Source organism: Trachurus trachurus (genome assembly GCF_905171665.1).
Source record: "Trachurus trachurus genome assembly, chromosome: 17".
Classification (NCBI taxonomy): Eukaryota; Metazoa; Chordata; class Actinopteri; order Carangiformes; family Carangidae; genus Trachurus; species Trachurus trachurus.
The window spans coordinates 23146778-23167159 of record NC_139900.1 but is presented as its reverse complement, the minus strand read 5'-3'; the positions used below and the strand labels follow the sequence as shown (position 1 = coordinate 23167159).

Here is a 20382-nt window from a genome sequence, read left to right as displayed (position 1 = left end):
TCTTTTAAACAGCTCCCAAGTAAATAGACTATGTTGAAGGTTGCCAGATTGGGTTTGACTAACCTTCTGTGTGTGAGAGACATTAAAATCATTGGCTCATACACACAGCAACGCCTCAGGGGAAGTCAAACCACAACTTACAAACACAAACAAGCTAACAGTGGTCTGGCAGGGTACAGGATACTTAAAATGATTCATATTCATTGCTGACGGAGCAGTCACAACTAAAGCATAAATCAGGTAAAGTGACACCCACAATGAGTTTTACTTAACAGATGAATACAGTTAAAAGCCTCTTAAGAACCTGTTGCATCTGAGGCCTACCAGTTGTGGGTCTGAGGTGAGGCTACATAACATCCTGACAGTGTGACTGGCTTGCTGCAGTGCCAATGCTCTCGACTTCCCTGGACGTGCAGCTCTCTCCTCCTCAAACTGCAAACCAGTTAGCACGCCATGACTTAAAGAATCTGCAGAGGAAGTGAGGGGAGAACAGGATCAGGATCCAAAATACCTCACACAGTTCAGACTAACAGCATTGGTTTCATAGAGCAGACTGCAAAGTAGTCGTCGCTGACCTGCTCCCGAAGGATTCCCCGGCTGTGCTCGGAGCAGGAGCAGGGTAGACATCGTTCGGGTCCTCACCGACCCTGCAGGCCTGGACCACGTTACCATGGAAACGTCTTCAGTACAGTTCACCTCCTCCATCACTGTAGATCCATGCCGCTGTACACAGTGTAGTTCTGACTGCAGTGACTTACAGAAACACACAAGAAGCAAACGATGAAAACAGATGATGTTATCTTTATAATAGTCTTGCCTGAAAGGGATTTCCTCTTACTCAGTGGTACAGAAATCTCAAGTGACAACCAGCGTCATCATCACCCTTTTTCAACTTCCACTTTTCTTGAACTCAGAAAACAGAAGGAGGAAAGAGGCCCCAGCTATGGAGGGCCTGCAATCTAACCTGTGCCTGTATCTTTCTAATTGTTGAGCGTATGCACCAAGCCATTGCTAAAATGCAGAAAAAGTCTAAGACCTCAATGACACATTCAGAAATATTTTTGAACAGACAGAAGAGTAAACTTACTGTATCCTCAGTTAAAGCTATTGAATGAGGCCAGAAGTTTTCCATCCTGGACTCTTGGCACTGTTTTAAATCCCTGGTCTTCAGCAGCACTGGTCCTCGTCTCTCATATCTGCTGGTGCACGTTCCATACACATCTGTCTGATAGAAAGGCATTGAAAGAAAGTCAGATAATACACCAGATTATGGCATAGAGATGTTATTATCAATAATAACAGTAGTAGTGTTATTTGTCCAACTGGCATTATAAGAAGTCATCGTGGACAACACCAATCCACAACATTCTGGTAGGTCTTTTATCTATCTATCTGAAAATATATCTCTATCTGAAATATGCAGTAAGACTGGTTTTTCTTCATGGCTTATGCAGAATCTCTTTTAAATTGCACATGTATTACATAGACCATGACCCTCATCAACCCTCACCTCCTTCTCTATTTCCTGTTTAGCTGCTGTGCGGGAGGTCTGGAGCATGCTCAGTAGGGCCCTTTTAATGTTGAGGGCCCACACCTGCTCCCCCTCCTGGAGACAGAGGGCCGTGACCTTTCCCCCCTGGAGGGAGAACTTGAGGCGCGTTCTCTCCAGTGACTCCCTGGGAAACAAAAACACCAGATGAGCCCCCCCTGAGACCCGACAACACAGACAAGTGGAGCGTCCTAAAAGAGTATCACATTCATAGGAAAAACAGTTGTAGCATTCCAAAATGATCTGGGTTTTCTCTGCAGACAGAGACCACATGCACATGTGCGAATAACTGGCTAGAAAAATGGTAAATTACGCTTAATACACATGTTATGGCATTAAAATCTACTTTGTATCACCTCAGGCTTTTTAAGCGCTGCACCGAGTGTTCCTTCTGAGGGGAAAGCCGTTTTATCTGCGGATTCCTAATCTGTTGGACAAACATGTACATTAAACCATATCACCACAGACTTTTGCAGTATTTTACACACAGTCTAAACAACTCTGACCTGCATCATTAGGTGACACTTGGAGACCACATCGATATCGACCACACAGTCCAAAGCCAGTCCATTCCTGCCAGCATTAGAGCCATGAAGGGTGGTGGTGATTGTTGTGCTATACCTGTAAGTATACCTCACCCCTCGCTGAAAGGACAAATCAGTAGGAAACCCTGTAGAGATGAAATAATACAATGAAAAAAGAAAGCAAAAGAAAAAGAATTGAAGAAATTCCTGTTCTTTGAATGTGTAAATTTCACTTGTTACACAGGAAACAAAACATATTATGGATGTAATCGTCAATGAGAATTCAATGAGAATTCATCAGATTCAATATGCATTATTAGAGTAAATTCTCACCAGCACAACTTGAATCACAGAGATTTGGTTCCACCTGAAAGCAGTCACCTACTGCACAGAGAGCCAGATACAAAAATATCAGAGTGACCAAACAAATTAATGTGACATTTAAAAAATAAATCTGGTCAAACTTCTACACACCTACAACACCCGCAGTCATGTCACTGTGACACCGGTTGACCCAGTATAAATTGCACAACAAAAATTCACATATTTTATATCAAGAAACACAAGACTCACCGTGTAGCAGGAGGAAAATCAGTGTAACATATAGATAATGAAGCCATAATAAGGACACAGCCATAGCAACCCCAAGTCACTGCAGGTCTGGCTGCCTCTGAGCCTCCACATGTAAGAGATGAAAACCGAGCACTGTTCACAGCCACTGAATGACCACACTTGTACGTGGGCTTCCACAGTGACCCATACTCCTCACAGCAACCAATCAGGAAATACCTTTCAGACTGGAGCTACAAACATCCACTGAACCAATCATTTGACACTGCTCCGGGCCTCATAAGAAATGAGGTTTTCTTATACTCCCATTGAGTTGGACAGACATAAGACATGAGTCTCGTTTGGAGAAAAAAAGTCAGTTTATTGAAGCACAGTTAAACTATTTAGAGTTGATGGGCAGGTAGTGTGATATCTAGAGTGAGGCTAATTAGACCAGAGGACAGGGTGCAATATAGAGGAGTGGACAGTGGAATATAGCAACAATAAAAAAAAACAAAAAACAAAAAGTAAAACAAAGCAAAGCCTGAAATAATTACCAAAGTGGTTTAGCTATTGTGGCCCACTCCTTCTTCCACAACAGTCAATCTCAATCAATTTGACCATATAAACCACACAACCAATATGGGTTCTAATCTCTTAAAAGCTGATTAAGATGTTTCAGAAGACAAACAACTGCAGCTGGGAGAAGTAAGCACAGGCAGAGAAGAACGACATCTAGTGTGTGTGTGTGTGTGTGTCTTCTGGATAAAAACAAATGGAAAAGTAGAGATTTGGTGGAGTTACTTATCACGGTTATTTACACAACTATTTTGGTCCACATGGTGAACTGGAAGGCCCTCTGCCGCTCAGCCACGTTCTGCAGTCTCTGACTGAGCTCAAGCTAAATTATCCAGCAAGCCTTTCATCCCAGTCTCCTTCCCCCCATCATTACCCAAGCTGCCTGCCACCTACTTTCCACGATGCACCCGCCGCCTCTGTCGGTCCACGCCCGAGCTTCCGACGTCAGTCAGTGCGTGCTGCTGGAGATGGTGCGTTCAAAGTCCGTGCATTCAGTTGTACTTACGAGCTCCCTTTGAGAAACGCCGTCATCCATACACTCAGGTCGCCACATAATCATTCAAGTTTGGTTTATTTATTTGATTGTGGCAAGAAATATTCTACTATACAAAAACATGAGACATTAATTCTTGTGATTTACGATTCCTCTATGAAATACGCTGAAATAGCGCCCGTAGACGACAGATTCTCCACATTTGTGTTGGACGCTGTAATGTGTGGCTTAATTTAGTTATGTAAATTAAAAGTACCACTTATTCAATCTACACTGCAGTTATGGTGGTGATAATTAAAGTAGTAGTATGGCCTTAACGTACTTTTATTTGCATAAACACCTCCGTGTTGTTTTCCACGGGAGACTCTGAACGCATCCTTGGGGGGGCGTAGGTTTGACCGGCTTCTCTGAGGCTCAGACACAATGAACCGTCGGACGGAGAGGCGCACGCACGTTGGGCAGGAGATACTGGCACAGTTTTAGCACATTATTATCATTTTCTGTGCCTTTCCCTTGATTTATTTCGTCATTTCCAAACTACTGACACGCTGTATGGCGGTTTCACGGCTCGGCTCGGAACGGTTCGCTCGACGAGTTTGATGAGAGCGAGGTCGGGATCAGACCACCGTGAGCCCCTCCTGGCGGTTTTTTTTTTCCTCTTCGTTTTTTTTTTCTATCTTAAGGCAACAAAACAAAGCTGATAACGATGTCGTTGACTGCTTCGTCTGATTATTTCGCGGCCGAGTGTCTGGTGTCGATATCCAGCGGTCCTGTGCTGCACAGACCCACCCCGGTCGTTGCCCCCGCCAGCCAGCCGGTGGCCACCGTGGGCCTGCCCCCCGGGGAGCCCGACGGCTCCAGCGAGGACCGGGAGGTGCGGGAGACGCTGCGGCTGGAGGGGGCCAACATGATGGCGGTGGCCGGCATCCTCACCGACCTGCATGGTAAGTTCCGCCCCATGTCGGCCTACTCGGAGAGCAGCAACTCGTCATGTGGTGGCGAGAGCGGCTACACCACGTTGTCCGACCCCACCACTCCTACCATGACCCCCTCCGCCACCCCGGTGCCCGGACAGCAGCAGCTGAGGGGGGGAGGAGGAGGAGGAGGAGGCGTGGGGGCCCCGCGGTCCCCGGTGAAGCGACATCAGTGCACTTTTGACGGATGTGACAGAGTTTACGGGAAATCGTCCCACCTGAAGGCACACATCCGGACACACACAGGTACGGAGACAACAACAGTTTCGATACTTGAGCAGCAGCAGCAGCTCACAACATGTGTGTTTTAACCCCTGGATGTAAACTTTGTCCCTAACTCCAGCTCCACTGGTGACACCATATTGTTATGACCATTACTATATCAGGTCGGGCTCTTTTGTGCTTAATGCGATTAGTTTATATCAGCATGGTGATGGCAGCCCCCCCCCCCCCCCCTTATTTATGCCCGACTTTGTTTCAATAACGTGGCCAAACAAAGAGGGAAGGTCAGAAAAACTCCCCTCCAGAGACTCTGACAAAGAAGTAAACTAACAAAAGAACTGGGCAGGACGTTAAAACCGGTGACGAAGGTCTTCCTCTCCACTGGATTTGCATATGAAATGAACGTAAGACGAAACCTTAACGTCGAGGGTTAGAGAGTTCATTGTCGGACACTGCTCTCCTGCAGCAGCAGCAGCAAGTGTTCGGTGTCTGGCTCCTCGGTCTCTCTGTGGACAGCACATCCTCTTGGCGTGGGCCACGACCACGACCTCCCACTCGTCTTTATAACGTGATACTGTAAGAAAGTGCGAGGGAAGAGCCACGGAGGGAGGCGCGTCCGATAATGGATGCGCCAGCCCCGCGTCTGATACTCTACACCTTTTCATTAGTTTTTCGGTGTTTTTGCTGAGGCAACATGGCTGACTATTTTGTTCCGACTCGCTTCACAATCCGTTTCATGCACCCATATCTCAACCGTGTACGCCACGGTGCTTAAAACGGGCTCTTAGTGGGAGACAGACCAACCCGTCAGAGTGATAACGAGGCTCCCTAAGTTTGAGGCGATGGGGGTTTCTTTTCTTTTTCTTTTTCCGCTAAACGAGGGGAGTCGGTGTGTTCGGGGTCACTGAGCAGGCGCAAACGGATTAGGGGCAGGAAGCGGCTCAGAGGAGCTGTGGTTGGTGGGAACGCCCTCACAGTTTCTGCAACAACAACGTGGCCTGGCTTTGTGATCTTGAAAATGGCACCGAGCATCCTACTCGCTTATTGCGGCTTGACTCGTGTTGCCTGCAAGAGATTAAGGCTACTAGTAGCTTAGGTGGACTAATCTGGAGAATTTTTTTATTATTATTTTAATATTCCACAAAAGGTCAGTCCTGGTGTTTGATGTGGTGATTCAAAACTAGTTCCCCTTGGGATACAGTCACAGATTTCCATCCACTGCTTTTTATAATGATGAAATGAATGACCAAACAAAATCCACTCTGCTCTCAATATAAAACAAAACAGGCTACAATATGCTAACAATAAAAACAATTAATTGCATCAATGCAAGAACAGTTAAATAACTTGTTTTGCTGTTATTGGATGCATGGACTCAGCTTCCCACCTGCTACATAGACTTCAATTGCACTTTTTTCCGTTTTTATTTGTGTAATGTGAATATTTTTAATTCAGCACTGTCAGACAGATAAAACAAGCTGTCTGAAGATCTCATCATAGGTTTATAAACTTATCTTATAACTCAAATGATGTGTACTGTGACTCAAATTTATATTCCAAGTGGTCAATGACATGGTGCCTATTGCCTAATCAGAATAACTTTATTGATGCCTGGACGGAAATTCTTTGGTTACAAACAAACAAACTCCTGATGAAGAAATTGAAAAATTAAACATTGTATGACTTAGAAGATAAAGAGGTAGATGATTTTTTTCTAAATAAATAAGTTAAAAAAGAAAAAAAAGGAGGAAACTACAAATAGCAGAATAAATAAACATATTTGCATATTCACAATGGTGATTTTTGCTCTGCTTCTGTGCCCATGCTTCAGGCGAGCGACCCTTCCCATGCACCTGGCCTGACTGTGAGAAGAAGTTTGCCCGCTCCGATGAGCTCGCACGCCACACCCGCACCCACACGGGAGAGAAACGCTTCATGTGCCCACTGTGCGACAAGCGCTTCATGCGTAGCGACCACCTGATCAAGCACGCCCGTCGCCATCCCGACTTCCAGCCTTCCATGTTAGGACGCAACAAGGGCACATCCGCTGCTTCCAGCCCTGCTATGCTCCACTAGGACGGCCCGGGATGGGGCTTTCCTGTGCACTGGGGGTCGGCAGGAGCACGGGAGATGGCGGTGGTTTCAAGTTAACCAGCTACAATCAGATCCACTGATAAGGATTGATCATTGTTGTGTTGTACTCAAATATGTGCACATACACACGCATACACAAAGCGAACACACACAGCTGGATGTGAGGGGGAAGTAGCCTCATCTCCCCATCCACACAGATGAGTCATGTGACCACTATCCACCTGCTCAACATTACTAGGGTTGGGTATCGAGAATGTTTCAAATCTGTAAGAACGCTGGATTTGTCAAGGAATGTGCTTTTCGATTCCACTTATCGTTTCCTCAAAAACAAAAAGTCTGGACTTACTGCACTTCCAAGGGCATCACAGATTACACGTGTGTCAATGCACGTGTATGATGTTTACAATGTGGCAGACTGGAGCTAAGCTTCGCTTCACTAAAGACAGTAATAATACAATGAAATGTCACCACTGTATGAAAATACATGCGAGGGATGAAGGTCCATCAAGTAGGATGACACATGGTAAAAGAATGCAGTGCATTTTAATAACCATTAATACAGAGTGAAGGGTGACACTTTTTATCGCTCAAATGACCAGATGGAAATGTCAGGTTTTGGTTTGGCGTCTGAATTAAATGCCAGACAAATCAAGGTACTTCATCAGACTGACACAAAAGTTCTAAAAAGCCATAATTGCCATACAGCTGTCAGGCTCATTACAATATAATACGACATTATTAGTCTTTAATGCCTCAGAAAATAGTAAAATGTAAAACCATTCAAATTTAGCACGGCTAACAGAATATATTTTTGTTTTTTAACGTAAAATAAAAATCATGAGATGTTTCTTTTAGTCCTTGTGAAACCTTGTGAAAATAATTGTGGTTTTTGATTTCAACATATTTTGGTTTTCTCTTTGAATCAGGATTCGATAAGAATGGGAATCATGAAGCAGATTTCAGTCGATGAAATGAACCCAACCCTAAACATAACCTCTTCTCAAACACTCTCACAAATTGCAGGGATTCTTCACCTTTTCTGTACAAATCTGCACATTCATCATCAGCCAAAACTCCTGTTTTTTTATTTTATTTTTTTTGTGGTTACTTTGATGATATTGTTGTGCTCTTCAGCACCATTTATTTACCATGAGTAGCACAATATTGTGATGTTAGGTAGCGAGGCAGTGACTAGAAGCTTTTTTAGCTTTTTGTTTTTAGCTTTGCCAAGTCCATATTCAAAGTTTTAGTGGTAACACATTCCTTGATTTTTTTTTTTCAATTGCTATAGTAATCATCATTGAAGTGATATTTGTCTATTTTTTTTTATATTGAATTTAACAATAGATCAATATTAATTTTTGCCAGAAAGTGGATCAAAATTCACTGTAGAAGAGCTGTTTGCACGCCATCCTTGAGTCTTGATCAGTAAATCATTCATGAAATGCAGACACATAATACACAGTAGTATTATGTCTAATACTGATGCAAATGTATATAAGCTTTAAGCTTTTAATGTAGAAACATGGTAAAGCTACTAGCAGCAGAATTAATACATGTGATGAATTGTAGTCCTTATATTAGGGGTAACAGTATACGCTTGATAGGATGGCATTGCCTGTGAGTGTCGGTGTGTGTATGTTTTTCTTTTTTTATTATTATTTACATTTTTGTTAGCGACAGAACTGGGAATAGTGTGTATGTGATAATATCAAAAAAATATTCAGAGGGAAAGAGATGACATGAGAGGATCTTGATATTCAGCCTGCTGTCTTCAAAGTAAAAGCATTTACCCCACTCACTCACCCAGGGTGTGGAGCCAGGCAGCTGGAGATATTATTCAGGATCAGGCGTGCCAGATGTTTTTTGACATGGTTTGAGTTTCAGAGCTGATAAACCAGGTCTTACCTAGTGACGGGAAGAAAAAAAAAAGATTCCCAACATAACTCCTTGTGTAGGAATCAAAATTGGTATAAAAAGATGGTTAGTCCGTCTGTCCCCATTTAAGACAGCTAGCGCCAGTGGACCTCTGTTGTGGCGGACATTTTAACTTGTCAAAGCAGCGAAGTAATTACCTTAACGATGACGACGGCTCTGTTCTATGCAGGTGTGCCAGTGAACCAGCATACTTCTCAAGACACTTCTCAATGGGATGCAGCTATGACATTATTATACATGTGTGTTTGATAAATTAAAATGGCCGCTCTTACAAGGGTTGGGTGCTATGCTGAAGAAGAAGAAGAAGAAAAAAAAAAAAGAGGATCCGTTAAGGTCATTTGAGCAAGCTGGAACCTAAATGTTCCCCGTCAAAATGATTCAACGGTCCTCCTGATTTTAGGAAATATCACAAAAATAATTTTCAGGTTTAAAAGAATCAAGCAAACCTCATGTAAAGTAGATATTTAAAAATCTATCTGAGTACATGCAGTGTCCAGGACTGATTCTAGGGAGTTTGAATCTTTTTTTTTTTTTTTTTTTAATAATTTTCCTTTTTTAATGTTTCCACACTGTTTGTCCTACTCATGTACATATTCCTTTATCTCAGTGAACAACAAATCTTCAGGAAACTCTGAAAGCCTTAAACTATGTCATAACTACTTTGCACCATGTTTACAGTTGGATCATTGTATAGGTATATTTGCCCGCCAGTGGGCCCATTACAGAAAACTCATTATGCAATATGGCACTTTTTTCTTACAGGTGTATTTGGCTGAATAGTGTAATGGCTTGCACTGTTACTATGCTTCTTCAAGCAAGCACTGTGGAACTTTGCTAATGTGTTAATAACCAATGGTTTGTAAAACTGCCTTTTTGTCCAAGTGCTTTAGAAAGCGTGATAAAAGAACTGGGTAGTTTGTTTTTACTTTTGTTTTTTAGTTTTTAGGGTTTGCGTAGTCATCCAGGCCATCTCCTCGTCGTGGAATTTGTTGAATTAGAATTTTTCGGAAATGAATTTGTTTTTTAATTTTTCTCGATGGGACACGCGTCATTTGTAGCTCCCGGATCTGTTGACTTTGTTTCCTCCACACTAAGATCAGAGAACATCTTCACACATGTCTTCCTCCTTCATTACATCAAACCATCTTCGTATACCATTTCACTGTTGATCTGTTCATTTTAACTGGAGCTGTACTCATCGTAGTGAACGCAACGCTTTTGGAATTTTGTACACATTTCCTCAGAGGTTCGATCTCTCGACAGTTTTCGGTCACTGCTGGCAGTGACCTCGGACGCATGGACTGTTCAACAAAACACACACAAATACCTGTTTTCTACGTTGTCAAATGGAAATATATCCTTCCATCTCCTCTCACAGATGGAAGTGTCTTTTCACTCGGACTCTGCCCGGGACCTCAAAGCTATACTATCACAAGAAGAACATACCTCACAGATTTTTTTCTTTCCTTGGTGGTATCTGTACAGCATCCATCCAACCTGTCTTTCAGAAATTCCTATAAAGCCATTGAGCCTTGGGTTTCAGTTTTTAAATCAGCTAGATGGTCTGTTATGTAGCCTTGTCCTTCTATTGACTGTATATGCAACATCACTACTACCTGTGTAGCAACAGAATTTCCTTTTCCCCTGCCTCAGTGAACTTCTGTTGTTAATAGACAGTGGTAAACGAATCTACTGGATAAATCCTGAACCAACAGTCCCTGTCGTTAAAGCTCAGCAGCTGTTTTGGTCACCAAGGGAAAGACTCACTGCTGGCCGGGGCAGAGGATGAAAAGCGTTATTAAAATGTAAAAAATATACCTGTAGACTGTCACTTCACTGCAGATATCGATTGAAAGAGCTCAGTCCAAATCTATTTGTTCATATCACTGAATGTGGCTTGATGACAGATGAGCATTATCCACTTTGGATTTAATTTTTGCTGCGCTGCCTTGCTGAGAAGAAAAGAAGAAAAAAAAAAAAACGAAAAAAGCGATAATTTCTCTTGTCACCACACTAATTCAGATATGCACATTGTACAGAAACGGATGTTTTTTAAATTGATGCCTAATTTTTACATTAATGTAATTTTTTAAATCCTCTTATCAAAGCTTTAGTTAAGGTGAATAGGAGGAACTGTGGAACTAAATAATTGCTGCAACAAGCTGTTTTGATATTTATATTCTCAGGTGTCTTAAATTTTGAGCATTGGAATTTCAATATATCCTGTGCAACACCGAAGTACAAGCATGTTTTATTTCTTTTGTTATGCTGATTAATTTATTACCAAAAAAAAGCGTATCATTTGTGTGGTTTAATTATTCTTTTCATAACTCACTTTGTGATATGGAACAGTACTAATATTAAATAGTTCCATTGTTTGCTTGACATGAAAATACCAGTGCTTTTTTTAAAAATAAAAATTCCTAAGTTGATGGCTGTGTTCATCTTTTTTATTTTTGTGGTGTTGGACTAAATAACAGAATTGAGTTATTGGGGAAAATAATGTGGACACATGATGTTGCCACTGCTGAAGTTAAACATGTTGACCCATGTTGGTGCTTGATAACAAGATCATTTTTATGTAAGATGTGTTTCTGATTAGATTTTTACATGAGAGCGTTCATGTTCTAAAAAAAATAAAAAATAAACCAGATTATTTCACCAATAATTGGAAAAAAAATCTTGTTCAAACAAAAAGTTTTTTGTTGGGGTACAGCAGATAGAGTTACAGTCCATAGAAATCCAAATGACATGTCATTAAAACATATAACAAGAGATTTTTATATATTTTTTTGTCGTTGTCATGGATGTAGCAACAGACTACTGAACTAGATGTTATGCACATATGCAGTTAAAAAAACAGATGAATGTCTGGGCTTTTCTTTCTTAAATTTTGAACAACTGTATGAGAAGAACATCTGAACAGACACTTCACCGTTGGTCTTGGTGAATGCACGGCCAGATCCCAACTTAGACCCTGAAAGCCATGGCCATGTGTCAGTAAAGTCCAATATACTGATGATATAGGCCTTAATTTGGATCTTAAAGAATATTCTCGTGATAGAAATGTTATGCAACAGTGAGAAAACCTGGGACCAGAGTCACCATAAGTGTCACATCTTTAAATAAACTATACACAATGCACAGAGGTTGCCCCCAGGATGTTTAAACAGCCTACATTGTGCAACCGCTGTGCCATACATCCTCCTCAGAGTTCATCTCTCGGCCCACTAGTAGAGACAGGAGGGACGTCACCACGAGCAGAATTAGGAGCCACGCGTCCAAATTCCTCAGTTCCCCGCTCCTGCCTGTGTTTGGCCGCCTCCCTGTCCCAGTCCGTCTCCACTGCCTCGTCGTCCCAGATGGTGGACGTCTCCGTGTCGCTGAAGTAGCCTGGCTCACCTGTGTAGTGAGTGGGGAAGAGCAACAGAGGCTCCGCTGAAAAGGCTCTCAGGTCCCTCTGCTCAAAGTGCTGCATGTACTCGTCTCTGAGGGAACAAGGAAGTGTGAGTGTTAGAAGAAGAAAAAAAGACGAACAAGGCAGTTTCACTTCATTTTAGACCGAATACTAAAACCTCTCAGAAACTGTTATTCAAAGGTTAATATTTGAATAACATTAATAAAGAATTCCCCTGCACAGCCAGAATATGACTCAGGTGCTCACAGGTGTTCACAGGAGCGTATGACCCTATGGAGGAGCCAAAGAAATTGTGTGTAGTTGTCAACTGCCATAAAATGTGGTATGTTTGTAGCTCTGTATGGTTGGTCACTTGCCTCTATATTATATTTCTTGCATTATGTACGTCTGTAACACTTGAAGATGGTAATAATGTAGTGTGGTGGTCAGGGCCGTTGCTAGGAATTCTGGGCCCCCTTAAAGAATACTAAAGTGGGCCCCTAACTTTTCCACTTTTTTTTCTTAGACTACGTATGTATTATCATTTTTTATTTAGCCTACTTTGTTTTGATGCTAATGCAGCATTACTATGAGTATTAGTCAGGGTCTTATGCAGAATAAATCAGTCATACAAAGATTAGACTACTGGGGTTTTTTGTGGGCCCTACTGGGCCCCTAGAATTATCATTACCTTTCTCCCCTACACAACGGCCCTGGTGGTGGTTGGTCACTTGACGGAGAAGTAGGAACATCTGTATAATTATCACACCTCCAAGCGAACAGTTAAAGCAGAAGTAAGCGATCCGGTCGTTTTGGCTAACTTTTTGTCAGCCGATGGAGTTAGCAGCCCCCGCCCTCGTCATGGATCTATTGGTCCTCGTCCCTACGTCACCACATTCACGCGCATCCCTTGGCTGCACACACAGCCCTTCATGCCGTTCTCTCCCCTCATTGGATAAAACTTGTAGGATACGAGGAAGTATACAAGAAGTTTTCTCCTCGGCTTACAGCAGAGCAGAGTGACTGACAGACCTGTGTTTCGGACCAAACACTCTATATAAGTGATTGCTGTCGGAAGATATAACTATTTAAGACTTATATTAACACAAACATTCCGCTTACTTCTGCTTTAATTGAGTGAACCTAAAGAAGCTTTTTTTTTTGGTTGATATTTGAATATTTAAATAGCAGATGGGACTCACTTGGGGTGCTGGTTGAACATGACGGGTAAGAACTCATCAACAGGCAGCATCTTGTGCAGGGGCTTTGCCTGCAGGAGCTTGGTGGCCCCCTGCAGGGACATGACGTAACCCAGGGTCCAGTAGGAGTAACCTGGGTGCACCAGGTTGCTGACTCCCTTCACCCAGTGCTCCGGCTCCTTCACCTGCAGCCGCTTTCGACCCACATAACTTCAGGGACACAGGTAAGTGAGTGAGTGAGTGAGTGAGTGAGTGAGTTGGGGGGTGTTTTGATAATGTTAATTATGCCATGATCAATGATTCACTCACATCAGGTCCCAGTCCAGTCCCACCTTCTTCACATTGCCCATAATGGCCACCAGCCTGCTGCGAAACATGGACTCAAACCTCACATCGTCCTCCAGCACCAGCACCTGCTGCAGTTCCTCCCTCACCACCTAGGGGGCAACACACAACTGCCATGATTACCACGAACAGACAGTCCCTGAGTCCAATAAGCTCCAGCAGCTCCAGTGCGTTGCACATTGTACATTGTGCTGAACTGTACCTGCTTCCAGATGTTGTAGTGACTGAGGAAGCAGCCGATCTCCCCTCGAGTCAGCACGCGCTCTGAGTATGGGTCTTTGTATCCGGGCAGCATGTCTATACCCATGGCCTGTAGCTGAGAGGAGTTCAGTGCTCTGTGGACAATAGAGCAAATGTAATTACCTCATTGTCAGAGTAAAACAAGGCAAATGTTTCCTGACATCTGGAGCCTTGTTTCTCATTTTCATCATCAGCCCCTGCATCCTAAAGGTAGAGACACCCTATCATTAGAGATACTTGAATTCAAAGAGTTTTCTTTTTTTCCAAAACAGACAATTAACATCCAAATTCACATTGATTACATAGAAACAGTACAATGGCTCTGACACAAACTAAATAACTACTTAATTACAAATGTTTGTCACACACAGTCTACTTTGGTATGTCAGTTTAATCTGTAATAAATAATAGTCCTGTGCATTCAAAATCATATGAAAGTATAATAGCAAAATGTTACAAACATATCGACATATCTCCTCATGTAAAAAAACAACCAAAAAAAACTCACACCTGTAAACACTGCAGTATTCAAATGTATTACAGGTGCAATAATGTACAGCATACTGTTATTTGGTTTGATTATATATTACATCTACTGTAGCTAAACAGTGGCTCATTTGTTTGTACAAACCGACTTTCACATTTAGGAGTTTTCTGAAAATCAACCAGGAAATCCTGCTATAAAACAAATATGGCGCAGTAAACATTTTTGTCTGAAACATAAAAGATGGAATATGCTCAGGTAAATTAGCACAAAGCTGCATTTAGTTACAGTACTGGACATTAGTTAATTCTACATAGAAAACCAAACACAATGCAAGTTGATACATGAAACTAGATGGTAAAATGAGCGCAATCTGTTGCACAGCTGCAATACGAACAACACATTTAGGCTATATCAGCAATAATGTAATAATACTGCACATTCTGCTGTTTGGACTGCTGCTGTATGTCATACTTGCCATCCACGGCCTCTGTCAATGTGGCGTTGATGCCGAGGGCGGCCAGAGAGCTTAACATCCTCTCCCGTCGGTCTGAGCGGCGCTTCAGATTGATCAGGAAGATCTGGAGGTGGAGCAGAATAAAGCGACTGTTCTCTCAGACAGCACTCCACATCTGGAAAACATTTGTTCACTGCTACTGAAAATGCATCCGCACCTCATCAAATCCCATCTTTCCTTGTTCTTTAGTAACAGGGTGCACATACTGGGAAGGCTCCATGATGTAGTCAACTGGAAGGAAAAGTCCACACACACATTTCATTCACATTTCACATTGATAAATTGTCAGTGTTGTCAGGAGATGAAATGAGAGGCAGTGGGGCTTTAACAGAGGACTGAGACATGTATCAGGACTGTGAGAGCAAAAAAGACCAAATATGCTCAGAGACACACTGAGGAACCAGAGAGCAGAGACTGAAGATGGAGGAACTGAAGGCTCCTCTCAAAGCTCAGAGTCAACAGCAGTATACCCATAAAACAGAGTCAGTGTCTTACTGAGAGCTTCTGTCAGTGTGTGGCTAAAACTCTCGTCCTCCTCCTCCAGGGTCTGGTCCTGCTTCAGGGGCACTGGTAAATATCCATAATGGTCCCTGTTGCACACGAACATCTGGACCCCTGCGGAGGAAAAACAAAACAAATCAGGTATTAGAGCAAAAAACTTCCCGTCATTTGACTTTTCAACACTAACTGTTAAAATATCATTGGTTGAAAATGTTTGATCCACATGAGGTAATGGGAAATTATCATTCTACGATTAAGGACATAAGAGCAAATATTTCAGTGCACATCAATCATTATAATGTCTACAGTATAGCTCTGTCTTTATAAAAAAAAATTTGACTACATTTTATCATGGCACAGTACAATGACTTCAGTGATCTAACATTAAGGCTTTACTTAATAAAGATGTTAACTGTCATAGTGAAGGTTTTAACAATGCATAGAATTAACAGTATAGACACAATATTTTTGTAACTACAACTACATCAATAATGATTATGTTTTAAAGGGATAGTTCAACATTTTGGCAAATTGGCCCATTACCATAATCCCTGTAGTTTTAGGAGTAGGTTTGTTACCTTCAATTGTCAGTGCAAGCTATTTTGAGAACGGCGGAGCCGGCAAGCCGCAAGCTGCTCAGAGCTACGGAGGCTATTGGGATTTCTTGTTCCCCTAATCAAACTCATCAAATACACAATCCAACAACTCCAAAGTTGTGACCTGCACATTCACCACGCTATGAGATAATAACAGAATGTTACGAGACGGAGTTGTTTTCAAGGTAAATTCATGCAAGCAGTCTCTGCATTTGCCTCGATAACAACTCCGTCTTGTAACGTTCTATTATTATCTCATAGCGTGGTGAATGTGCAGGTCACAACTTGTCCACCAGAGCGTTTTGGAGTTGTTGGATTGTGTATTTGATGAGTTTGATGAGGGAAACCAAGAAATCCCATTAGCGTCCGTAGCGTAGCTTTGAGCAGCTCACGGCTCTGCTCCGCCGTTCTAAAAATAGCTTGCACCGACAATTAAAGGTAACCTACTACTAAGACTATAGGGATTATGGCAATGGGTCAATTTGCCAAAATGTTGAACTATACCTTTAAACCATGATCCTGTTTATTTTCCATAATGTAGGCGTATTGAAATAAACGCTGATGCACCGTTGGGTGTATTCTCTGTATTATTTTATCATATTTTAAGTCTGGTTTCTGTCAGTTAACCACCAAAGACAGACATCAGGTGGAGGGAGTGTGGTTAACTCTCTGAACACTTTATGTCCGACTGGTTTAACTCAAAAGTGATTTTCAATGTGAGTCATTCACATTTAGATGATCCCTAACACTGTTTGACACTGATGACAACCAACACTTCACCATCGACCATGCAGGAAAACAATCTTGTGAGTTGAATCTTAAATTAAAGAGACGTTTCGACAAAGGTCTGACCTGCCTGTCTTGCAGAGAAAGCAAAAGCCATGATGTCGTCCAAGTGGTAGGTGTACAGGGGGTGAGGAGGGTAGAAGGCCAACGCCCGGCTGGCTCTCCGCCTCAGGTCCAGCAGGTAGGTGGAGTGCACCATGGGGACTGCAAAGCAACCCTGCTTCTTCCACTTACAGATGGGGATGTACTCTGGGGTCCGTCTGTAGTAGCCCTGTGTGGGTTTTATCATAAGATGTAAATCAATCATTAACACAGTTTTAGGACTTATCGTGTCTTTATTGTCTGTTAATACCTGGGGAGTGATGCCACACCAGAAGTTGGAATAAAGACTTTTTGATTCCAACATGGGCGCCACTACAGTCAGATTCTCTGCTATCATATCAGACAGCACCTGGCGGTTTGTCAGCAAGTTGTCGCTGTCCACAAACTGAGGGTCAGAGAAACAGCATTAACAGGTATAGATGACGACATGCCACACACTGTGACAGTGGACAGATTAAATCAGTTTTAATGTCTTTTACTGTCTCACCAATATGTAGTCGGTCCAAAGTCGTCTGGCAGCTCTGAGCGCCGCCTGCCTCAACTTCAACACATGGGTGAAGCGAGAGTCAGACCAGTGCTTTGGACCCTGCTCATCTGCATAAGAGCTGAGAGAAAGAGAGGAAGGGATACAAGGAGGAGGTCAGCTTTGCTTCTGCTTCATTAAAGTGATGAGGAACAGTATCAGGATGGTCAGGTGCTGGTTCAGCCGGGGTTCACCTTGGCTGTTCCACGGGCCTCCACTCCACCGAGTGGTACAGGTGCTGCACTCCCCTCAGCCACTCCTGCAGCATGGCTGTGCTGTTGTCCACATTGTGGTCAGACGCTGCCCTGAGATCACAGAGAGGGGTTCTTCTTTCTTTGCTAAACTATAATGCTGGCAAATGTTGTTCTACTCTTTCCAGAAAGATACTATACTATCAATTCTATATGAACTGATCAGTGTAGTTAATAAAAAATGTACTTTACCAGATGGCAATTCGGTCCTTAGGATAGTCCAGTCTGTCAATGCATCCCAGGAAGTGAGGGAGGCTGTGCTGGGCGTTACGTGCAAGGATGGCGATGAGCACAGTGGGTCTGAGCAGCGAGGACTCTGGTTTGGAGAGGTGGTCGTCTGGCAGCTCCTCTGTGCTGCTGTGCAGGAACAGCTGTCCTGCTGCAATCACAATAAACAACCTGAATCCCACTAAGTCAAAAGGCATATTTCCAGCAGGGCACCTTTATGTCTCTGCAGCCTCAGACCGGTGCAGCTGAGGAAGAGACGGTCTCACACACACATGACAAAACTTACACACACACACACACACACACTGAGAGAGAGAGAGAGGGGGGGGGGCGAGGGACTTGGGGTTAGTTTCAGTGCCTTGGCCCACACACACACACACACACACACACACACACACACACACACACACACACACACACACACACACACACACACACACACACACACACACACACACACACACACACACACATGACATCTGATGTTGACTTACCAGTCTGACCTAAAAAAGTCCATTAAGTAGTTATCAAGCTTTCGCACATTCCACATGATCTTTTTGTTTTAGAGGATTCAAAAATTGTATGTGAATATGTGCCCTGGTCTGACCACTTTACAGTTTTAAGGTTTTTGTTTTTTCCCTGTTTGTATCCTATTTTGTGTGTTTTGCTGGAAAATTGCCCACCAGGGGGATAATAAAGTCTAACTAACTAACTAACTAACTAAAAACAATATAAGATTAAAAAATGTTTCATGTATTTATAATGAATTAATCACAAAGTATCGCTTATTTTATTTTTTTATTTTCCACCAAGTTGAATCTGCGGCTGCGCGGAACTCAAGAATGTACTTTTCCACCCGGACAGTTTTCACTGTGACACGCCGGCAAAGCCTGAAAACACAGCTCACACATGCTTCGCCAGCCTCCGTGTGTCTGACGTCAGACTGCGGTCACTGAGTCGGTGCTTCACCTGTGTTTATGTTTAGCAGGGTTTTTCTTTTTTCTTTTTACGTTGAGCAGCAGGTAACATGTCAGAGGACCGAGCGGCCGCGTCACACAAACCTCCGCCTCACAACTGGATCCTGCAGCATCCAGCGGTGAGTGTCTCCGTGCTGCGTTCAGGGCCCCCGTCCGAAGTCATGCGCTAACCACACTTTCTGTACTACTGCACTAGTATCAGCAAATGAAGGGTCTGGAGGTTGAGGACAGCGCCCAATTGCACGCGGCCTTCCTGGCGTATATGGACCTGTCTGAGGGTGAGTGTGACAATGTTGAAGTTACTGTTATAGACTGTAAAGCTAGAGGCAGAGGGTTACTGAAGTGGAGGTTTCTACTATATTCAGCCATTAAAGTCAGCAGTTTTACTTTTTGCAAACGTGATACTGCAAATTCTGTTTAAAAGCTTTAACAATAGTTTTGCACTATGTGTGTGATTTATGTAAATTTCAAGACAGAACTTCCATAAAAGCTAAATTTCACATTTACTTGACTTATTGTAGGCTATATAAAAGAAAGAATCAAAGTCACTGATACCACTGTGCTTCTAGTCTGACTTGGACACTGTGTCTTGCTGTCCACAGTGCGTCAGTGGAAAGAGGTCTCCTGTGTGAAGAGTCCTGAACTGCAGCTGGTTTTGTTGGAGGGGCGGGAGAAGGAAGGTGCGCCCACCCAGACCGTCCTTCCTCTGCCTGTTCACAGATCTCTGAGCCACAGCAGGTAATGACACTTCTTCCATCAAACACCATCTTCCTGTTTCCTCACAACTTTGTGTTATCGTAAGTAACCCTCGTCTCTGCTGCGCAGCATACGACAGGTGCTGGACAGAGGTTTTCCCATGCTGCTGTGCGCGGTGGCGACCGACTCCACCCTGGTCTACCAGAGGATGACTGATGGGCTGGTGACCCCTGACCCCCCTTTAGGCCCCTTTCAGGACATGGGGCGCCGGCAGCATCGGAAGAGGCGTCAGCAGCGGTGAGCAGCTGGAGGGAGAAGAAGAGGAACAACAGATCCATATGGAGGCAGGTGAAGCTGGACCCTCCGGTGCTGCAGGTGGCGTTGAAGTCCAGACTGTGATTTCCTCTCTGTGAGGAATCACTGACTTCATCCAGTCAGTGAGATCCAATGACATTCAAGAAAATCTCTCATTGTGACTGAGGTTTATCTTGTGACTCTTTGGCTGCAGGTTTTGGGAGGTTTGAGCAGAGTCTAAGTGTTACTGGACTGATGCTGACACAGATCTTGATGTTTTATATTTATATTATATAAAATGATGTGAACGTTTTGATGGAGATT

The 20382-nt window shown here is 43.1% G+C and overlaps 3 protein-coding genes across 3 annotated transcripts; 2 read left to right on the top strand and 1 right to left on the bottom strand.

The window, feature by feature from the left end:
* The first annotated feature begins 4132 nt into the window (after positions 1–4132).
* Positions 4133–9646, top strand: LOC311001200 (Krueppel-like factor 9). The gene is made up of 2 exons (XM_083992220.1): positions 4133–4914; positions 6722–9646. The coding sequence occupies exons 1-2, from the start codon at positions 4401–4403 to the stop codon at positions 6964–6966; spliced, it is 759 nt and encodes a 252-aa protein (XP_083848346.1). The 5' UTR covers positions 4133–4400; the 3' UTR covers positions 6967–9646.
* Positions 9647–12130: 2484 nt separating this feature from the next.
* On the bottom strand, positions 12131–18180 carry LOC311000589 (procollagen galactosyltransferase 2-like; the record flags this gene model as incomplete). Its single annotated transcript, XM_083991327.1, has 12 exons — positions 18056–18180; positions 17807–17917; positions 17577–17694; positions 17340–17474; positions 17054–17258; positions 15600–15719; positions 15262–15335; positions 15062–15168; positions 14066–14198; positions 13828–13955; positions 13522–13728; positions 12131–12410 (listed from the first exon to the last, which is right to left on the bottom strand). Exons 2-12 carry the CDS (start codon positions 17878–17880, stop codon positions 12131–12133), a joined length of 1581 nt encoding a protein of 526 aa, XP_083847453.1. The 5' UTR covers positions 17881–17917; positions 18056–18180.
* Positions 18181–19001: 821 nt separating this feature from the next.
* Positions 19002–20371, top strand: tsen15 (TSEN15 tRNA splicing endonuclease subunit). Its single transcript, XM_083991414.1, has 4 exons — positions 19002–19187; positions 19265–19346; positions 19671–19806; positions 19894–20371. Exons 1-4 carry the CDS (start codon positions 19119–19121, stop codon positions 20063–20065), a joined length of 459 nt encoding a protein of 152 aa, XP_083847540.1. The 5' UTR covers positions 19002–19118; the 3' UTR covers positions 20066–20371.
* The last annotated feature ends 11 nt before the right edge of the window (positions 20372–20382 follow it).

Excerpts from the sequence above, each read along its gene's own strand:
- tsen15 (XM_083991414.1), top strand. The coding sequence starts at position 19,119 with ATGTCAGAGGACCGAGCGGCCGCGTCACACAAACCTCCGCCTCACAAC. Across the intron at positions 19,347-19,670 it reads GTATATGGACCTGTCTGAGG|TGCGTCAGTGGAAAGAGGTC; the intron begins GTGAGTGTGACA and ends TGCTGTCCACAG. Across the intron at positions 19,807-19,893 it reads AGATCTCTGAGCCACAGCAG|CATACGACAGGTGCTGGACA; the intron begins GTAATGACACTT and ends TCTGCTGCGCAG.
- LOC311001200 (XM_083992220.1), top strand. The coding sequence starts at position 4,401 with ATGTCGTTGACTGCTTCGTCTGATTATTTCGCGGCCGAGTGTCTGGTG. Across the intron at positions 4,915-6,721 it reads ACACATCCGGACACACACAG|GCGAGCGACCCTTCCCATGC; the intron begins GTACGGAGACAA and ends CCCATGCTTCAG.